This window comes from Aythya marila, assembly GCF_965140915.1.
Source record: "Aythya marila genome assembly, chromosome: 18".
NCBI classification, from domain to species: domain Eukaryota; kingdom Metazoa; phylum Chordata; class Aves; order Anseriformes; family Anatidae; genus Aythya; species Aythya marila.
In genome coordinates, this window is record NC_139059.1 from 8280271 (window position 1) to 8302869 (window position 22599).

Sequence of the window (22599 nt, forward strand, 5' to 3'; positions counted from 1 at the left end):
AGACGTTTAGTCTGGAAAACGTAAGGTCACACCAGTTCACTGGTTCAACTGGAGGACTGCTCGTTTTATTTCCTTAGCAGAACCATTCAGCACAGGAGCAGGTGAGTGCTCTGTACCAGTTATACTTCTGCAAGCACAAAACAGTGATGTATGGAGACGAGGCTCTTTTAAAGAAGCTATTATCTGTGTAATTGTTTTTGTTTTCTTTACATGAAGATTAATCATAACAAAGTCCGCAGGTCAGGCATTGTAAGATGAGTGGCTCTGACAATAAGCAGTCACCGGTGCCTTCAGAAAAGTTGCTTAATTGAAGCTAATTTCATTAAGTGACCTTAACAAATAGCTGTTTCCCTTCATTATGACAGAATGAATGATTCTTCATTTAAGGCACAAGCTTTTCTATTCTCTCCCCTCTTTACGATTTAACTTTGAAGCACAAACTCCTAAATGTCCTTTTATCCAAAGCCTCAAAAGGGCTGAGTGCAATGAAAGCTAACCTAGGAGGTTCTTCTATTTGCACATATAAAGGATTTTGCAGTCAGCAATTGAATGTAGATAAATTATCTCGGAAATGAGAACACCAAGGCCACCTAGATGTCACGCTATGGAACCACGGAGGATTTTTGAGGAATTTGCAAGTGACAGCATCTTCAGGGAAAAATGCAGTGGGGAAAATCTGTCTGTCCTAGCCTCATGCCACTGGCACCTTCCCCTCTGCAGCCATGTTTTCACATACAAGCCAGTGCGACTGCATCACAGTTTCTGATGGGACAACCACCCTCCTCACCTCCACCTGATTTTAGATAAGCAGGATCCAAACAGCAAGCTGCAAGCCACAGTTCTGACAATTTCATGGAGTATCAGACACGCAACACTTGAATTCGGAGAAAAGTAGCAGCAGAAAAGGACCCAAAGTCATGGGAAAGGGGAATGGAAGAGGAATCAAAAGAAAAAATTGGATCATTCTCTTCTTACCAACAGGATCACTTTGTGAAAGATGGGTTCTTAAATCCACACAGAGATGGAATGGGCCAGGACTGAATCAGCCACCCTCATTTCCTCATGACATTTCTCTAGCCTATGCCATAGCTAGAATTAAGTTGCTCAAAAAGGCTGCCTAGCACAAAACATTTGTTTTCCTAAGCAGGCCCTTACAGATGACAAAATACTTCAGAGATCCATCAGTTAAGACCATCTCTTTTTCTTTACAAAGTTGTTCCCCCCCCACCACCACCATTCTGGAGTGTTTAAAAGCAATTCAGATGACTTCACCAGCATATTAACAAAATCATTGTCTGTCATTTTTATTTGCATGGCTGTGACCATGTAAAGAAATATAATAGAGGCTGTTTTCATTCAATACACTTGAAATCAGTGTCTTCATTAGGATAAATGTGAGCCTGTTCTCAATTAATGCATCATCAATTCAAACCTACACACACCTTCTGTAAAAGAGTTTTCAACCATTAGACTTAAAATGAATTTGACAATGTCAAAGTGTAAAGAAATGACAGGATAGCTCGGAAGAGGACATTCAACAACTGAAGTAACTAAGACAGCAGAAAAAGCATGAAACAAACAGAAATTGAGTTAATTCCAGCAGCTGCAGCTATGTGCCCAAACTCAGCTGCACAAAGCATCCCCTCCGTGTGCCTGCTGTGAAGCGTTATCCTCAGTTCAGTCTCGTTCTGTTCCTCTTTAGGGCAGTTTCTTCCACTGTCATTAGTGCTTCTCTTGTGGCAAGAACATAATTTCCAAAATTAAGCTTATCAAAGTGTCATTCTGAATTTATCTGCAAAAACAACAACCGACAGACTCTCACCCCTGCTCCTGAACCAATGCGGACACATCAGAATGACAAGCAGCTAACTTCTTGACTTCAGCTCCACCTTGAACTCTGCCTTTTTGGTTTTCTTCCTTTTGCTGACAGCAAACAATTAAACACTGCTCTAGAAAACGTGAAGTTCTCTTCATGCGTGGCCTACTTTTCAAGCAGAGGCAGACTCCTAGGCAACCTCCGCAGCATTACTCACTGGCATTTAATGTAGCCTGTCAGGGGAACCACATTCCCCAGCTGAAGTAAACTAGTGGAGTTAGCAGAAAGGCAAGTGGAGCTTTCTCAGTCTGGTCAACTCATGAAAGGCCCCAGATTTACAGTTTTCTACACTAAAATTATTCTTCACAAAGCTCAACCAACAAACCCCACCAGGAAGGTGTTTCCCATACAGCTTAAACTGGTCACAAAAATGTAGGGAACTTTACCAGCAGACTTGTAGCTTTTAAATAGGCACACCACAGGAGGGCTTCTACTAAGACAGGACCTCAGTAAAAGTCATGACTTCCCCCAAATATCCCTTATTAGTTTAGATGTATCAGCAAAAGATTATAAAGACCAGACTTAAAAAGAACGTTTTATGAATGGTTCCCTTGTTTATCTCAGCTTTCTAACATACGTTGTACCAAATGAAATGATCACAACAAAAATAAGAAGGACATAACTTAATTATTAACAAGGTCTAAAGCTGTAGAAATTCTCTTTGCATACATTCATATTATATCAGAAGGAAAACCAACTGGCAAGACAAAAATATAGATATGCTTATACGATATGCATGAAAGACTAATTTACAGCAGCTTCTTTGGCACTCAGAAGTCATGAATATCAGTTTTCATTTCCGCTTAACATTTGTTTGAAAAACTTGGATGTGATACGTCAGGATATTAGACTTCAGTAACAATGTAAAAGGATACAAGCAGCAAAAAAAGATGTTTTTAATAAGCCTAAGCAAATTAATGTGTACTTTCACTTAAAGATAAAATCTCTAACATAAAACAAAACCATGATAGCACAAATACAGCAAAAGCCTTTTTTCAAATCCCACTGAAATAAACAGTAAGCTTACAACTCAGATTAATGTGAAATCGTTCAAAGATCAAGGAAGCGAAATGAATGGGGTATAGTCTCAGGGCTGGTAAATACTGATAAAAAGATTAAGAGATGGAATGATAATGGATGCCAGCATTCCTATTCTTCATACTGCTCTACCAAAAATTCTGACCAAATTATTGAGTTTTGCTGTGTGGATTTTTATTACCCAACAAATCAAGGAAATAAGTGAAAGGCAATCATGTGTCATGGCCAGCTTGATCAACTGAGAACGGTTTCTTAAGATCAAAAGGTACAAGGTACACTTAGTTAATAGTAAAATAAAAAATGAAATCCATGAAATTCTCTAAACTGCATCACAGATAGCCTTGTAAAACTTGTCAGAGCAATAATACTTCACTTCAATAACCCAATAAATAGTTCTGAATGGCCTTCTAACATCATCCAATATTGAGTCAGACCAAGCAGAACAGAAAGAGGGGAAAAAAGAGTAAAACATCTGATTCACATACATACTGAACGTGCACAAGTCCTAGTTCATTAGGATCCCTGAAAGCCGGCTTCAAAATGCTTGCTGAAGCTACACAAACTTAGAGATTTCCTTCAATTTCTAATAAAATAGTTGATATAATTCTTATGCTGCAGATGAACACCACAGAAGTTCATTAAAAGGGATCAATTTTAAAAGCAACCTCATGAGAGGCATTACCTAGCTAAAATTAAGCTGCATCACTTTAAATGCATTTGTAAGTTACTCATTACCACAAGACCTGAGAATCGTTTTCCCTTCCCATGTACTGTAAGACAAAGTTGTTCCTTGTGGACTTTCAGTCCTTCTCTTGTTGATATGTACAGCAAAAACAGGTCCCACAAATAATCAGACAGAAAAGAACTCCTTATCTTAAAAAAAAAAGACTTGATCACTTACAGTATTTGGAAGAAAATACAAATACATAGCAACAAGAGAAATGTCATCACTGACAGTGTCCTGTCATCCACGATGTATAACCTATTACCTAAGATGTATACCTTCAGGTGTTCAAGATATAAATAGTATGGTTCCAATTACAGGAGAACAGGAGTGGATAAGAGCATTAGAGTGCTGCTACTCACTTTTGACTGAATACTGAACATCCAGTTTGACAAATTGGAATGACTTCAATAACCCCTCAGTCTGTGTGCTTTTTTTTTTTTTTTTTTAACATTATTCATTAAATCTCCTGGGAATACACAAGGGCTTTCCTGCCTGTCCTTACATTTCTTTGCTTGCCAAATGTTCAGGTGCCCTCTAATCCTCCCTAACACCCTCTGAACTAACTCACAGCAAGAACCTGGAGTGAATTTAAAATCTTTCTGTATGCCTCTAAAATAATTCTTTGCTATTTTATTGTGCATGAAGACAGCTGTGCTTCACGGGAGTAGTGCTGCATGCCCTGTGAGAGTAAAAGTGACAGCAAATGTCACGGGAGATACTGCACTCCCTCAACAAGTCCAACCTCAGGTACACCTACGTAGTTATGACATGTAGGAGCTACTGACATATACTCTGAGTCAACTTTTTTTTAAAATGTCTTCAAAAATAAGACATTTGCATTCTGACTATACATAAAAAGGCTAACAAACAGTACTCTTCTAAAAATAGGAGTGTCGAAAGACACACCTTTCTCAGTCTTCCATATCTGCTCTCAGCTGCATCTTGTCTGCTGGATGCAAACAATGCTGCAAGAATTAAAGTCATGTAGATGGATAAAATCAAGGTGGTTTTGCGTTTGCTGCCTACATTAGGCTACCATCTACAACAGTTCTGGATTAAGAGTTAGTTGCTGTGCTATTCAGCATGTTTTCACATTTTGCAGAATGAGATTACAGTACAGTATTCCCAAAATATATTGAACGAAACAGCTTACGTCAATCGCCTCAGGTATTTTTAGACTATGCTGTAGAATAAACACCACAAGATTGTTCTTACAGTTCACATTCTGGGTCCGTTTGACAGTGCTTCCATCACAGATTATGATGAAGGTTTCAGCGAACTCAAAAGGACTATTGGGAAGTCTAAGATGGAAGCCATGTCTTGTGGTCCTTCATATGGCACCACCCTGAGAAAGTTACAGCAGCGACCTCAACGCAGTTCAATGCTGATAGATGCTGAGCCTACAAGCTGTTTCCAAATACCAGTACTTCACAGGATCGTGTCTTTAAGATGACTAAGTGAAGCAAATTCTTGTAAACAAGAATTTGAAGACTTTCAGTTAAAGTAGTAAGGCAACATTTCCCACAGAAATACTTCTGCATATCTAATTGCTGAACAAGTCAATGACGAATTCATTTTTCAGTTGTACAGACACACTCTGTAATAACACCTAATGAAAGTATTGCTCGTTCAATAGAAGAACTCAAGTGTCTGCAGAACTAGAACATAGGTAAAAAATAATATATGAAAAATAATTCTGTAGTGAATAATAGAGTGAAATTAGGCAATTACACCTTCAGAAAGGTATGGCTTAGAACAGAATTGTTCAATACATAAGTCCCTATTTGCTTCCATCTCTAACACGGGATTTTTAAGAGCATGCATACCACACGCAGCTGATTAAAGAAAAAAGGCTATCAGACTTGGCATTTTTTCCTCCCATGTTTCGTGTTTTTCGTGTTCAGTTAGACTGATGGCAGTTTAGGAGTAGCTTCCTCCATCTTAATCTCTTCAACTCGATCTTTTCACCTTCCCACATCACTTGGCAGTAGCGTGCCTCTGCTTTTCCTTACGTTGGACTACGTGTGGTGTATCTAGATCAAATGCTGCTGTACTCAGAGCCACGGGCACGAAGAGTCGCTGCTTTCCACTCCACTGCAAAGAAGGTGATTGTTCCGAAGAAGCCCACAATCACCATGATGAGAAGTTGCCACTGCAGAAGGAAGTAGTTGCTGTAGAAATATGCAACTGCTGCACAGATGGACTGAGAAAACAAAAACAAAGATAAAGACCATATGTGTAGATATCCAGTCCAGCATTGGTATATAAGAATGATCAAAGTGATATATGAACTGATACACATAGTTAACATGCATCCCTTGATACACTTCTTTAGAAGGTATGCCATCTTAAACTCCATTATACCTCAACATATGCCTTGATTTGATATACAACAGATTTAGTTTTAACTTGTTATTTAAATAGCATAAGCTATAGAAAGCGAACACCACATCCAAAAGCGTGTGTTGCATAGCAAGTGCAGTTCTCTGGTATTTCAAAACATTTTGTCTGGAAGCAACACAGCCAAGGCTTTAGGACAAAATCCAGAAAACCTATTTTCAGTTTTACAGCATCACAAAATATTCTATACCAAAATAGCTGGAAGTTTTGACAGGCATTGCTGCTCGCTTGCAGTATATCCTTTTTAAGGGTAAAGTTTTCATTAGAGCTTGCATAAAGAATCTTTACCTTTCTTGTCTATCTCAGATTTTAAATATCACTGAGAAGATATATAAGATGGAGCGGTGCACCAGAAAAAAAATATCACAGAAGATAAAAGCCCTAAGGCAAGCAATGATAATCTTTTAAACTGGACACACCCTGGACTCTCCTCCCAGCACTAATTTACTACGGCGTGACCATCCGTGAATAGTTTCAATGCCTTGTACCTCAGTTTTCCTACTGACACCTCTGATTAACGCAGATCTTAACCCGTCAGTATCAAACAGGGTTAATTCCTGTGAGCAAAGTGATCTATCCAGAACACACATATGAAGACTTTTCACTGAGTCTCCAGCTAGCATAAATACATCCGTTTTGGCATTATGACAACTTAAAAACAGGTAAAAAAAAAAATACTTTTCTTTTGTCTGCATACCCACCTGGTAACACCCAATGACATAACACAACACCTTCAAACTCTTCAACCAATACTTAAACTTTTTTTCCTTTTAACTCAATCCTGTAACTAAAAACTTAAGTAAATAAATTCCATAGACAAATATTTGCATAAAACTCAAGCCTGCTTAACTGTGCAAGTCTTCTGACTTTAAACAAGAGTTTCCAGTATTTCTAATCTCCCTCACAACTTGTAATAGCAGTTTGATTACATAATCACAGCAAGCTATACAATCAAGCTACTCCTACTTGAGAACTCCTCTGTGAAAAGCAGGTTCACATCCTTTGTGGAAATAACATTTTCTTGAGCTCAATAAAGAAGCCAACACGATATTCAATAATATTCCAACAACCTTACATTCAAAAAACTGTGAGAGGTAGTACCTGAACAAACTTAAAGATGGCAAAGGCAGGAGCACTGTCTTCAGAATACAGGAATCCTAAAATGCTGAGGAGTTGGGTATTAAAGCAGCTGTCTCCCAGGCCCAATAGAAAGCTGCAGAATATGGCCACCTCTTTGCTGAAGGAAAAAGCAAACCAAATTTGAGAATCATTCATTCAAACAGCTTACACAGCTACAAACTAGTGTACAAGCCTACGAACTATTTTTTGGCAGACTTACTTGGAAATGGAGAATGGAAGAAAGTTACCAAACTTTAAATTTCACTGGAAAAGAACTGGGAACATTTGGCTGGCAAAAAGAATAGTTTCATCAGATTTTAATTGCTTGAATGCTAAGACTTCTGTTAGTATTACCAACAATTGATTCTAAACTGAATTAGAATTGCTAAAAACTCATTTTGGTGCCTGGAGCCACAAAACCCACATGGTAGTGATTGAAAGCTAAGACACATATGGTGAAGTCACAGAAACTGTGGGAATACGAAAGAAAGACCAATTCATATTGCAGAACGATACTCCAGTTAAAAAAAAAAAAAAAGGGTGCCTGTACAGGCACAAATGCTTATAATTGCATCTTAGCAGCTGTGCCTGCACAAACTGACAACACGAGCTTCATGCAAACTGGCAAAGATACACCCCAAAAGAAGGTTGCAGTGATGAGATAAGAAAGCTCCCTATGTTCTTTCCCTAACACTGAGCAGTATAAGACAGGCAGAGCACGGCTCAAACTAGATCAAGTGGACTTCAACAAAGAGCTTTCAAAGACTTTGGAAACTAGAGCTACAGGACAAGGCTGGTGCTCTATGCTATTGTAAAACTGAGCCCAACAGTTAAACCAAGTTCCTGACATCTAGCACAACAGTTGTTGGTCACACCCGTAAGAGTCATGTTCTCAAATGGCATAATTGCTGCCAAATATCCTCATGCTTTTTTAAATTCTTAAAATGAGTGTACACTGGTAGAATATCTAACATAAATATACCAAGAACTCCCAAAAGCCTTTTCTACAGGCTTAGTCTCTACAAAGGGAAGCAGCTTCAAGGAGTTTTCTGTTAAAGCACAGGCTGTTTATATACATCTTGAGATATACCAGCCAGAGCAAAGAGCTTACATACCTTGGAATCATATAAGCAACACCATCTGTTCCTTCCATGGGAGCAATAGGGGCATCATTTGGCATGTTTATAAAAATTAAATAGAAGGCTATGAAATGAATAATGATGCCTAGCATCACAACAGGGTTCCTGCCAAAGCGATTATTCTTGCTCAGTAAACCAAAGATTCCTCCACCTGTAGAAATGGAAAAGATCAAATAATAATCAGAACTGAAGAGATAAAGAACAGAACCAAACTTAAAATACTGAAAACTGAAAAATGATGAAAACATGCTGCAACTTTCCCCATGTTAAATGAAAGCAGCCCCAAGGAGTTTGCCAGCTCTGCCAGACCAGCTTGCCAGATGACAGAACCTCTGGGTTGCTAGAGATGTCTGAGAAAATGTAGGCAGGGGATTTATCAGATGAGTGCTGAAGACAACACTTAACCTTTTTGCAAGATATTTTGCCAGGCTACTGTTTCCTCCAGGAACACAATGTTATGAAGTAAAAAGGGACGACTTGTGCTTAGCTTTGGTAGCTGCAAAAGCATGCATCTCTCTATGCAGCCAAGCTACTTACCAACAGAAAATGTGTTTAAATGCTGCAATACTTGAGTTTAAACAAAAAAAAAATATATATTAACACTATCTATATTCAGTTGTATTTAAAAATCAAATATCATTTAACACAAGCCTTGAAGAAAAACCTTGTGTATTTAATGAAAAACAGTTATCATTTAAATGATAAATGTACAGAGAATACAATATAAGAGCAAAATATCAAAAATGCTGAAAATTACCAAATGCAAGTTTCTCCCATCCTAAATTTTGTGTTCCTCTGCACTAACCCAAGAACACCACAAAATCTTAAGATTCATAGCCAGCAGTATTTCACATCCTACTTTGCATTCATTTTACATGGCGTACGATATAATTCACAGTGCAATAAAGAACCATGCTGACAATTTTATTTGAGATTTTATTTTTTGTTCACGTAATCCTTGCTAAAAGCTTGAAAGGCACTATTCAGCCAAACACAAAAAAAACATTTTGAATAACTACAACATCTTAAACCCTTTCTCCTCTAGAAAGTGGTAAGTTTAGACTCACCTAAAATTTCTCCAACGCCAATAAAAATACCAGAGAGACCAATAAGGCTTTTCTCGTCACCACCAAACCTATTCACAGCACCAATACATGTTCCATATACTCCAGAAAAGAATGTTAATTCCAAACCTTTGAAGAAAACCAAACAAAACTGACAGATGAGCTATTACAAAGCTAATGAAAAAACATTGTATCTAAATGTTTTTCCCTAAAGTAACTTTCAAATACATATTTTAATGAGGTAAACATAACAGAAGGAAACAAGAGGATTTTTAAGCTATGTAATTACAATAATTTCCTATGCCAGTTTTTGTAAACATTAGAAAAAACTGCCACTCTAATTAGTGTCAGATGCACTTAGAGTCAGTACTGCTGCTGTTGACAGTTCCTGTATACCCTTAATATATAGTTTGCATCTTTATTTCTCAAGATCTTTGGAGTTTCATTCAAATGGAAAGCACTATGTGCAACAACACTTAAAATAACCGAGGAAATGAAGCAATTTCAGTTTAAGATGGTTTTCCCTAGATTATAGTATTTGTAAGACCCCTGCATCTCCAAATTCCAACAAATAGGTAGTATTTTTAGACTGAATTGTTTACTTTTTCCAAACACACATAATGAACTAAACTGAGCAAGAACAACTATTTTTTAAAATTCTTCTTTCTTTCTATTGTCATTGCTGTGAAGAAAAGTAATGTAGCAAAAGGAAACAGTGTGAAAATACTAGCTTCTTAATAGAAGTTATATTTAAAAGAATATAAAGTGTAATGCTTAATAAAAAAGTTATAAACTAAATCTGTTTTTCATTCACCTCTGTCTTTTGTTATTGCAAAAACACAGCACACCACTTACTGGTCTACCAGTAGCAGGATATCTAACATGGTATGTGAACTGCACAGCCTCAAAGCTGTGATCAGTCTTATTAATCAGACCATATTGTGGGGGGATGTAAAAACTTTTGTTAACCTTAAACTGAGCTTTCCTATAAACTGGCAATATTGACCAAGAGCCACCAGATGGCAGCAGATGGTTCTTCCAAACTGAACTGACTTTTTCCACATACCTTCAGGCCCTATTTCAAATTAATCAGGCAAGACCAAACTCCCCGTTGCCTCATTATCTTGCTTCACATTCCTGTTGTATGAGGACTTCAAGTTAATTTGGGTTAACACAACACTGGAAATGCTGTGAAGTAACTTGCAACTCAAATTAGTAGGTCTTAAGTCAGTTTGCACCACTATCACTACTTCCACTGGAAAGTGACTGCAAACTTTGGCAGACCTTATGGCACCATTTCTAATTTACTCACATTTTAAAGTTTCTTTTCACCTACAAGACTTAATTTTTCATAATGGAAACTCAGAGTTGAGGTTCGAAAGATACATCTATCTTTCCAAAAACTTAATTTGAATATTTTGAGCATTTTATTTTATTTTTGTGGAAGAAGTGCTTTAATATACAGCAAAAATAAATGCATTTTTATTCTACAGCTCATAATTTGGTCTAACGATGGCAGGTCAAGTTTAACTAAAGTTGATAAAAAGAGAGCTCCTACCACTGTAAACAGTAAACACAAAAATGGCTTAACTTTTACTTAGTCTTTGTTTTAGCCTAGGTTCTATTGGGAAATCCCCCCCACATCTCATTACAAGCCTAGTAAAGGTGATACTGAAAGTGTAATCTGCAAAAATTGTAATTCAAATGTAATGTAGTTGGATTGAATATAAACTATAACCTACTGATAGCACAACACCAAATTACATTAAAATTAGCCACATAAATTTTGCCTAACTCTCAATTTGGGTGACCCTGAAGCATACCAAAACAAGTATCATTATATGCCAGTGTTAGCAGCCTTAGGTACACCCCTCCTCTCATACAGAAACACTTTCCAGAACATAGAAATGTCATAAATGAGTAACTCATTCAAAGATAACTGAAATGTTCAAGTAACATTTGTGGAGATACAGAATCACAATTCACTTTATATGGTTATTGGTTAAAATCCCTAACAATGCCCCAACGCTGCTACATCATTACACACTCTCTGCTTGCTTCATACCTGTGTAGGCTGTTGTAACACTGAGAAGCAGAATCTCCTTGGTGAAGCTTAGCTTTACAGATCTCTCTATAAAGACACAATAATAGAAATTAATACAGCTTCCACTAACATTATGAGGAGTATCTGCACTTTCTTTTGCTCTTTGCTTAAAGCAGAAATAAGTTGAAATTATTCAAACTGTCTTTACTGAAATAAAAAAATTACAGAGTGCTAAACAGACAGACCTTGACTTGTGCTTTAAAAAAAAAAATGTTTTGATCCTAAAACTTTTTTTTTTTGTAAGAAATGCGAGAGAGGGAAATATTAAAGCAGGAGATGCAGTTTTCAAACGATCTCAGAATTAGCAGACAGTTTTTTTGTTCTTGTTTTTTCTTAAACTCACTGTATTTTTGTACTCTCAGTTCATGGTGATTATCTCCAAAAAGAATAAATGCTTTTTTTTTTTTCCATGAAGATCTCCATGTTCTCAAAACAAACTAACAGTTACAAAGTTTGATATGGCATGTTAGTGAAACTGTGGACAGTCCAGTTCAAAAATGTTGACTTAAATGGTATCATTTGGTGACAAAATAAAACAATATACAACTTCTCTACTAACATAACAGCATAAAGGAGAAGAAAACTTTACTTTCATGCAGTAGCTTTCCCAAGCAGTGACCTGCTGTTTTTGAGCTTATCTGTATAAGTCACTGTAAATCTTTGCTTGCAGTCCAACTTTGTTTCTATGACACAGCCATCTGGAAGGAGCACTTTTGAAGCATAAGAAGCCAGCCCAATATCCATATAGAAATCTGAATTCTTATGAGGCTCAGAATTCTGTCCCATAACCCTATGTGAGTGGTCTTCGCTGGTCTGAAAACCATTGCCATTTGGCATTCATTTTCTCCTGTAGACCAGACCTGAAGTTCTATATTTGAAGTGGAATAACCGAATTCTTAACCTCATCTGCCTGCAAATTTTTTTTTGTTCTCAGTGATTTGTACATTATCACACCTCAGCAGAATCATGGAGAGTTGTAAAAGATATGTTAGCATTTTTTTGAAGCAACTCATTTTAAATAGTACTTACTAAAGGCATCCACTGCTTTTGTCATTTTGTTTTGTGCAGACCTGGGGAAGCAAATGACTTAGTCAAAATGGGAAAAGAATAGCCACATTTCATTGCCAAGCTGGAAAGCAACTGAACTCATTTTTCAAAGTGACTGTATATTTTTAGGCCAGCATTATATACCAGAATATGCCAATATATTGTTAGAAGTTTGAGACTTTAAACTACTGACCACAAGTTGTATTTGCTTTCTGGGCAAGTGAATGCCATTCAAAAATTAACCTACTCAACAGACCTTCTGAGCATTTTTCACAATGAGCACTTTTTTCACTAGCATACCTGTTCATGATGTTCTAACACATTCATTGTTCTTTTAATTAAACAAAGATATCTAAAATGATGTCTCAGACAAAACTGGATGGAATCTGTCTGCCTACCTAAGCATTTCTAATGTATTCATCTGTGGCATCTATACATTTAGAGAAGACGCAACAGACATATCAGTATGCAAGAGAACTTATAAAAAGGAAGGGAATAATTTCTGCTCGTTACATCCCTTAACCTAGACTGATGAGGGCAAGAAAGATGATGAAAGGTAGCTATATGTTTAACAATCAGCAAAGAAAACACTTGCCATAAACACTTACGAGCTTTCCCCTGGGATTTCATTAGTAGAATCTGCCTCCCCTGGAGCTTTTGTGTCCTCTTGTTTCCTAATCAGAAAGAAGAGAACTGTGCCCACCAGACTGATAACAGTCAGCGCAATGAAGACAGTTCTGCGATCGCTCTCTGGAAAAGCAAGTAAGAGTCATAACTAGATGTGCAGAAGTAATTCAAAGTAAGACAACTACCTTCACAGAACTAATACAGGGATACTTCTTTGTGTTTAAAATGCATACCAATTTTCAAAACTTATGTTGCATATGGAGCAAAAAGAACCCAGCTGCTGTTAAATTCCTATCTCAGTTTTATGATGCTCATAAAATATTGTTATGTTAAAGAGTGTTCCTTAATTCTCTCACATGCTATAGCCAAGGAGGAGCCAATTAGCAATGGAAGTGCATAAATTATTAGAAGAATAAAGTATGTCTTTCAAGATTTGTATAATTTAGAGTAGAGATGACAAGCTATGCCAAAACCTTTCAGATTTCTAAAAAAAAAAAACTCTTACCAGCATCACAAATGTTAACACTGTAATATCAAACTATTAGGCCTGTAAACTACAAAGGCCTTAAAACCACTGAAATCTCAATAACTGACGCAGGACATAATGTGTTGATGGAAGAAGGTAATTACTGCCCTCTGCACCTGCTCTGGCACACTACTCAACTTGTTTGGCACAGGAAAACCTGCAACACTAAAGTCATTCCTATTTGCAAACATTAGTGAGGGGAAAAAAACACCAAGAAACAGCAAATAACTGTGACAGAACTAACGTAAAAACCTGAGGACATTGTCTGTGCTTATATTTACCGCACTTTAGCTTAAAGGTAAGCAGGAAGCTGTTCTATGTCAATTAAGAATAACCAGTGTATGATTATACGTCAAGAAGAAAATGTGCTTCCTCTTCAAAATATCTATAATGTTCTCATAGAGGTAGTAAAAGGAAGGAGGAATTGATTTTTAAACAATGTCAAACCTTCCAAAACCTACAGCTATCTTTTAATAAAGAGAAGTCTCAAGACATCAAGAGTGTCTTCCATTTAAAGATGAAGGTAAATGTAACAGCAGAACTCTGATAATAAATTGCTGTATTCTGTGGTTAGCAAGGGCAATGAAATCTAGAATGCACAGAACTTCAAGGCCTCCTGTACTTTCAGTAGCATTCAAGTCTCTGTGCTAAAGATGATGGAATGTGGGAGCTGACCTTTCAAAACTAACCTGTGCAGTGCTACCAAGACCATGTCTGTAGAGAACCTGAGAAGATATATCTAACAGAGACATGACTACTCATTTCAACAGAGCAGCATTTCTAAAGCATGATAATTATCATTTAGAAGTCAACATCTTATTCCTGATTGAACAATTTTTCTAACATATAATAGACAAGGCTATTTCTGCTATAGTCATTCAGCTAGATATTTTAGTTTGTAAGACCACAATAATAAAATAAAACAACTCTCATGATCATTACAGACCAGGTCAATTAACCCTATTTATTAATAAATTTCCAGCAATTTTTTTTTTGTAATTAAAGTCTTACGATTTGCTCTATCTTCACTATTGCAGCTTTCTTCACAGATAGCCCTACCCAGCTTGCCTTACTGACTTCAGCAGTTGTCAGAAAACTTTATTCCTTTATTTCATAGGTTAATCAGTCTCCAATCTGATTTATAATCATGGTCTACACTGGGAACTTACTCTGGAATGGGATAGCATTCATATTAAACACAGTCATTCCAGAACACCTTTCCCAACAAACGTGAGTGTTTTGGCATGCATGTGCACAGAGGAAAATCCCATGGTAGCTACCACAGAAAACTTCATTCTGAACTAGCATTTTGAATAACTTTGTAGGAAATATCCTAAAAGAAGTTATCCAAAGCGCACTGCATGCAGAAAACCAACATACAAAATACAAGGGCTGTGTGTACTGTGGAGCACTGAATCAAAACATCCTCTAAAAATACAGTCTATTGGGTATCGTACAAGTTTCTTGCTGCTTTCCAGTTATTTCATATGTTCATGTTACTATACACCGAAGGATAGTTTCCCACAAAGAAGTAATACCCACCTGTTATGTAAGTTTTTCCTTGCCAAGCAAAGTATATGTAGAGGTTTCCAAAAAATAAGCTGCAAAAAAAAAAAGACAGCACAGGTAAGCAGCACTTTCTGTGGTTAGATTAAGGTTATAGCATCATGGTAATACTATTATATGCAAAAGTAGTGAGAGAATTGTGAAAGAAAAAGAAGCTAATCATTCTCCACATAAATTGCTAACTCCATACAATATTTCAAACAGTAGAGGATTTTTTTTGCCATAATAGTAGGCATTCATTTTTAGGAATCGATACACAACAAGATAGCAAAACCAAGGAAATTAACCATCTAAGTTGCCTCTCTCCCTGATTTTGTTGAGCATAGCTTAGAAAACTGGCCTATCTATAGAAAGAACGTTGCAGTACTTCCCTAGGAATCACATGCCTTGCCTGAAATATTGGCCCAGCCATGCTAAATTGGTTGTCAACAGCTCAAGGGAAATTCTGTTTTGACCTATAGCTTCCTGAAGTACATTAACTCACAATGAACGGTGACTCAAAACAGCCTAAGAGTGAAGCTTCCTCATGTAAAACCATGCATTTTATTTCCTGTAAAGCACGATTAGTTGGGATTGTAGAAATTGCTCCTCTGGTAAAGTACCAAGACGTTAATTCCTGAACATGAAACTTAAAGGACAGAACAAGCACACCACTGCCTCATACTGATGTTCCATTAATGCAGCATTCTATCTCCCCAACAGCATTAGCAAGGCAATTTAGCACAAGCTCAGCAGCCCAAACACTGTGATTCATTCCCCTCATTACCTCCCAATATCCAGAATTACTGTACAAGCAGTGGTAAGAGGTATCTGCCTTCAGGATACATTTGTGGACCTGCCATCAATGAATTTCTTTGCTCCCTTTTTGGTTTTGCTGACACTGCCCAACTTCAAACCCTCCTGTGGCAGCAAGTTCCAGAAGTTTATAATCCGTCGTGGGAATAAGCACCTCAGCTGTTCCAAACCAATCCTCCTCCAGCCTCACCAAGCAACTAGAGCTCCAGCATTTGGTGAGTAACAGCTTTACACTCAGCTCATCTGCCACCTTCATGTTTTGGTAACCCATGAGTAACCCTTCTCAGCCACCTTCTCTCCAAACTGACTGGCCCAGCCTTTTTAATGTCTCTTCAAATCTAGAGCTCTATTTTCAAGCATGTTGCTGTTATTTTTCCCTATATTTAAACTGCATTACATTCTCCCAACATGGATAAACCCTTTCTGCACAAAACATTCAAAGGCAAGCTTTCTTAAGGCAGGAACACAGCATCCACTGCCCTTCTTGAGGCTGAGCATTTTGTTGGCTTTTTTTAGTTGCTGCAACGCATTAAGCTTAACTTCAGAGAACTATCAACAAAAAACATACGCTTTCTTCTCTGACTTCCAGCTGCCAGTTCTACCTTCAGTACCTTCCTTTTGGAAGCTCATCAGTGAGCAGCATGGTTCAACTGCTCCCTCAGGGCGAGAAGGCTAGGAGCCAAGGGGGGGTAACACAGCCAGCTGGGAAGGCACCTTACCAGCTAGAGGCCAACTCCACATCCCCAAGTAAAGAAAGCCAAAAGACGGACTGTAGATAGGGTCACCCAAGAGACCAGAACATCAAACAAGCTTGTGGTGATAAGGCAAGCCAGAGATCAAGTCAAAAAAAACAATCCACAGGCCAGAGTCATAACCAATAATTGCCACACAGGTCCACAGTAACAATGCAGAACTAAGATGAGAAATCATTTTGTGGATTGTGGTCCAGATCAACAGGGCTTAAACAAGACGAACTGGAGACCAGTTCTCCTCTAGCACAGCTCCAGAAGAAGTAAAGGCTCAGCACTGAGCTTAAATGGAGGCACATGGGTGGGGTAGGGAGGTGGTGGTCCCAAGTGAAGCAGTTCAAGGTCATTAGGGCTCATTAGTAGGCTCAGGATCCTCAAACAAATTAACACAGCCCTCCGAAATCAACAAGATTTCTATTACATACACCAAACGGTCCCAAAACTGAAATGTGTATTTTTAGCGCATCAAAAGCAGAGACTTGCAATAGGTAGCTCTCATTTGGTGTTCTGTAATGCACAATAGCAACAGTATTTTTGCTTCTTTGCTTTCCCTTTTGCTTTCCCTTCTGCTTCATTGACTGCAACATGCCAGTGAAGGTTTTTGGGTTTTTTTTTTTGATGCAGTCTACCATTTATCAAAAAATATAAAAAGTAGAATGTGTACACAACCAAAAATATTAACAAAGAAAGATTACCTGGACTGTAAGAGTGCCCAAAATACTCCACTGTTCCTTCCAATGCTGTTTTCATCAGAATTTACAGTCAAGCAATTTCCCTGTGCCGTCCATAGCACTGTCATATACAAAAGATATTGGTCAGGAAATAGAAGTGTTTTAGAGGTATATTCAAATATAGCGAAGAATAGTGAGCAGGGTAAGAGCAACGCTTACCAGCAGCTGCAATGCCAATAAAAACAGAAGCAGTGTAGAAACTCCACGTAGAAGGTTGGATAAAAACTGCAATGTACAAGCTGGAAGAGAACAGATCTGTTTATTGAATGTAGACTTAAAGTGGACAGAGTTCTTTGACAAATGGGTATCTCACTTGGCTTCTTCTAAACCCTCTACTGTCACCCAAATGACCTTGGAAAATAGTTCAGGTCATCTGTGAAAAAGGTAAGCTTTTAACTCCACCAAGCATGCAGAATGTTGTTACTGTAGCCATTAACCTGAGACCACAAACTGAACTCCACAGTCAGCAAAGTCTGGAAATGCTGAGGAAAAAATACACTCTGTTTCCAGTAGCCTGAAGGACCTTGAAGTTACTCACCTCCTGACACATACACTAGCTCTGCGAGACACTCCGCTTAGCCAGTGCAATTTCATGTATGGCAGAGTACTTTTGTGTGAAAAAATGACAGAAAGACATTTCAAAGAAAGCAGACAAAATCAAAAATAATACTTGCCTATAAAATAGGCCACTAACAACCATGGAGAGTTGAGGTCCCACTATTGCAACCACTGAAGGTGAGAAAAGGTTTGATGCCGAGAATACTCCATAAATAATGGACATGCTGCATAAATAAAAAATAGAGATGGTTAAGTACTTAAAATACAGGTTATAAATGCAGCTGGTTTAAGAAGACTGCTCAGTTGATTTCAAAGTATCAGTATAGATAACTTATGTAACTGCCTAACTTTCATATTCAAATATTCCCTTCCTTTCTCTTACTAATTACCTGCAATCATTACACTCTGTCTAGGAATATAGGAGTGTACAATGTTTCTAGGACTGATGAATCACGTCCCAAACTATTGCAGGCCAGCACATCCTGTCATTTACAACATGGATTTGTCAAATTGTGCCTTACCAACAGTTACTGTATGTTGTGCCCAGTACTTCTACAAGAGAATGTACCAAAAGCTCTTTCATCTATTAGTGAGATTTTCAGCTTCTATAAAATACACCATGGAAATTGTATAGACATATTTTGTGCTAGCTGTACTTTTAATTTATATTGAGACTGTAAATCCTTCCCAGCAGCAACCGGGTTTTCCTATATGACAGATCAATTGGTTTACAAAAGCTCCCTGACTGTACTTGGTGAGTCTGGCTATGCCAGTGCAATAAACAATCAGATTGGTATTTTGCAGCTTTGAACCTTGCTTCTCTTCTTGTCTTTCTGATTACTCCTTAAACATTTACATTGCAGTATTTCCTGCAAGTTGATCCAAACAACCCATTCTACACAAAGGCACAGAGGTGTACATGGACAAACAACCAAGGCTTTAGCAAGTTTTAAACTTCATTCTTCATCTCCTAAGACAAAAAGCTGAGAATGTGATGACTGCATGTCTTTTCTCCCTACAAAGAAAATATACAAAACGGGCATGTAGCTCAATTAGAAATTAATAATTCAGAATAAAACTAGACTAAGTGTAAGAATGCCACATTTTAAACTGCTTTGAGTCAGCAGAACACTAGAATCTCTTGAGATTATATCTCTACCAGATGCAATTATAACTAGCTTCACCCTGCAAGGAGCAAAGTAGTAAGATCTGTGTAAATTACCTCGTGTAGCCGCTGCCATGAAAATCTGTGCTGTTTAAATTTGTTATAACAGTTTGCTGTGAGGAGAAATCAAATGAAATAATGTTAGAATGTCTCTTGTAATTTGAAAACATTTGCATTAGTTTGAAGTCAGTATTAAATGTTAGAAATTATCATTAACAGACCCTACAAAGTACTTAATTTAGAGTGTTAATTACAACTCACAACACCTCCACACTGACGATGAAGGAGATATTTGGCAGGGAAACATTTATGTTTGAAGCAGTAATAAGTATTTTAGGATTATACTATGATTTCACCAAGATCTTCAAGTATTTTCCAAAACTTGTTTCACAAAACACCTCTCTTAGATAACTATGCATGACTATCTTCATGTAAAAAGTGGGGGGAAAAAAGGCTGAAGCTGTACTCTTAATTTAGCCTGACTCCTGGACTTCAGCTAAGAGTTTCCATTCTTTCTGTCTTCCTGTCAACACCCTGTTCCGTTTTTTTTTCCCTTGAATCAGCTTTAGTGATCATGAGACCATGTAATGAGCTGGATTCTCTGGCAGATCTGATTGAAAATCACTTTTAATGACTTTAATGACAATACAGTACATGATTGCATGATTACTAGGTCCAGTTCAGTGAGATGCTGTAAATTCATTGCATAACAGAACTTCTATGTTCGCTGTGCTGTACTTAGGTACTGATAAATGGTATCATGCTGTGCAATGATTTTAATAAGAACTGTTGTAAGCAATTATTTCTATAATGCAAGGAAGGGCATTTATATGTCTGAATCTAGAAAGGATTCTTCTTACACACAAGAAAAGAGAAGCTCTAAGGCCTGTAAGCTCAAGAGGTATGTTGAAATCTAACAGCCTTTCAAGCATAAAACTATATTGAAAGTAATGTCAACAACTAAGTCAGAGGATCTGGTCTATCAGATTCTAAGCATTTAATCAGTAAGAGTGCAGTGTGCTTGTATTAGTAAATGTGGATTATGTTATTCCCAGTTTTGCTTCAGCATGCAAAGATACACAAGATATACTAGCAGTAAATTTCTTCTTCAGATGGAACGTGACTTGGCAGATCTAGCAATTGTGGAAGTCTGACTATTTGTCAGATGTTATCCTCACACCCCTCAATGTCTAAAGATACTCTAGGAGAAACTACAGGCATATTAAAAAGGGGTTAATAATAACATCTTAGTCAAATATTCTGAAAGGGACTGTGTAGGAAAATCAGAAATATGAAAGATACAACTGTTAAATACTGCAAGTGTCAAAGCAAACATTGAAGTTCTAACATTTAACATGATTAATTAATTTTCTAAGCAATCAGGCACATACGTAGCTATATTAAATAAATAAACTGCTTAAATATCCAGTCGATCAACTTAATCTAGTTAATGCTAAACCTAAAGAAAGGAGAAAAAATTATGTATTGTATATTAAAAAATCTCCAGTAAAGCAAAGGACAGTAAAACTGTGATATAAATGCGGCATGTTTTGAAATTCACACCTACCGCAATATTTCCACATGTTTGAAAAGCTGTAAATATAAACATAAATGAGACTCCCAAAATAAGTACGTTGAAAAGTTTTTTTGATTCAGGAGACATTTTGTGTTTTCTTGCCAAGTCCTCAGCTTCAGTCTGGAAAACCTCTATTTCCCTTGAAATAAAGTCCCTTTTCCCTTCAGTTTCCACTGAAAGTCCTGTTTAAAAAAAAAAAAAAAAGGAAAAGAAAGAATGCTTCAAAAATTATGATTACTTATTGCTTCTTGTTAGTTCTAACAAGAAATCTAGCGACTGTCTTAAATAATGTACAGCAAAGGCAGTAACTTGGAAAACAAAAAGGAAAATAAAGGTTCAAAAGGTAACGTTCAAGCTTCTCCCTACCTTCTCCCATGAAGTTAACAGAGCAGGCTGCAGTTACTTCTTCGTGACATCTCTTGCCACCAAACGAAGCTGTTTTCTAAATATCAAGCTAGTTAATCAACGCAGTTTCTTGCCATTGTTCTGGATCAGAATTCCAGCCAAAAGCTGTTAAATCACCTGACAAAGGGAAGATGAGACATTTGTACACACAAGTCATTTCCATGTATGTTGGACAGGAAATCGGGAACATTTCACAATACGGATCAGCTGACTCTGCCCAGAAAGCCCTTGTGCACTATGGGAAATGCAGTTTTATGAAAGTACACTTTTTTTTTTTTTTTTTCTTCTCTACTTGAAAGTGTGGAAATCTGCTGAGTGACTCCTAAGGGCAAAAGATTCCCACTTCAGAGAAACCAATGTTAAGTGCTTCAGTGCTACCAATGCACATGTTCTGCTCATTGCTTCTGCCTTTCATTATCTTAATGATTCAGGAGAGGAAACGGTCTTTATAACATTTCACTGCTTTGTCTCAAGCAACTACATTCATTTTTAGCGACAATAAACACTTAATATTCTGTTGTATGTTTGTTTGTTTGTTTTATGGTATTTTTCACTAATAAATTCAAGATCAATTGATCTTTTCATTTTGAAGATCTCTGTTAAAATATCAGCAAAATTAAAACAGGGAATCACACACCTTCTATGGACCGAATTGTTGCTTTTTACTGTTAGAATCTTGTGTATGTTCTATCGAAACATAAGCCCCACTTAACTGCCAGACAGAGAAAGGGATGGAAATCCAGAATTGGAGTAAATGGCAAATCACAAAATTTCACACCTGCTATCTACAGTAAAGGACTAAAACAAAATCCATACCTCAGCTACCGTGTTTAATATTATTTTTAAATTCTTGAGTTGTATTTTCTAAAAATGTAAATTTTACCTTTTAAACAACTTTTACTTGAAAAAAGTCAATGGAACCATGCAGAAGCCGCTTTACAAAGATGAAATGAGAATATCAAGGTGCTGTTTTTAATTCAGGTGAAGCTAACTTATTTTCCTACATTAAGTATGTACAGTTCAGTTGGATTTTTAAGATCCAGCTTTTATGGTTACTTTAAGCTGTCATTTAAAAAAAAATAAATCCCATGTTTCCAATGCCTCTAGCCACTGTGTTCCACTCATGCTGCTTTTTTCCCCTTGTACTAGCAAAAACATTCACCCAGCTACATGGAAAATTGAGCTGGTGTGCTGGCCACAGTAGGTTATATCGATTTGAACTTATTGTGAAACTCACTTCAAATCAATATAAGGAGAAAAGAAACAGAGGAAGCTCCTTGTGTCATTTTAAGGAAATTGTTGGAAAGATAGGATTTTGAAGGATTTCAGCAGATGAATCAGAAAATTTTGAATCAAAAGTTTCTGAGCAGGAAAAGAACAATATAGC

The 22599-nt window shown here is 37.1% G+C and overlaps 1 protein-coding gene across 1 annotated transcript; it reads right to left on the reverse strand.

Moving 5' to 3' along the window:
* Positions 1-1298: 1298 nt before the first annotated feature.
* Positions 1299-21400, reverse strand: MFSD11 (major facilitator superfamily domain containing 11). Its single transcript, XM_082774886.1, has 14 exons — positions 21174-21400; positions 20799-20989; positions 19289-19344; positions 18183-18290; positions 17668-17747; positions 17473-17569; positions 15210-15268; positions 13123-13264; positions 12497-12537; positions 11429-11494; positions 9367-9492; positions 8276-8450; positions 7143-7278; positions 1299-5844 (listed from the first exon to the last, which is right to left on the reverse strand). Exons 1-14 carry the CDS (start codon positions 21181-21183, stop codon positions 5680-5682), a joined length of 1452 nt encoding a protein of 483 aa, XP_082631012.1. The 5' UTR covers positions 21184-21400; the 3' UTR covers positions 1299-5679.
* Between the last annotated feature and the right edge of the window lie 1199 nt (positions 21401-22599).

What these genes read in the sequence shown, in the direction of transcription:
- MFSD11 (XM_082774886.1), bottom strand. An exon ending in TGGGCACTCTTACAGTCCAG is followed by an intron (nt 15,269 to 17,472) that starts GTAATCTTTCTT and finishes TTTTTTTTGCAG; the next exon opens with CTTATTTTTTGGAAACCTCT. An exon ending in CCATCTTTAAGTTTGTTCAG is followed by an intron (nt 5,845 to 7,142) that starts GTACTACCTCTC and finishes TTGTTTTCTCAG; the next exon opens with TCCATCTGTGCAGCAGTTGC.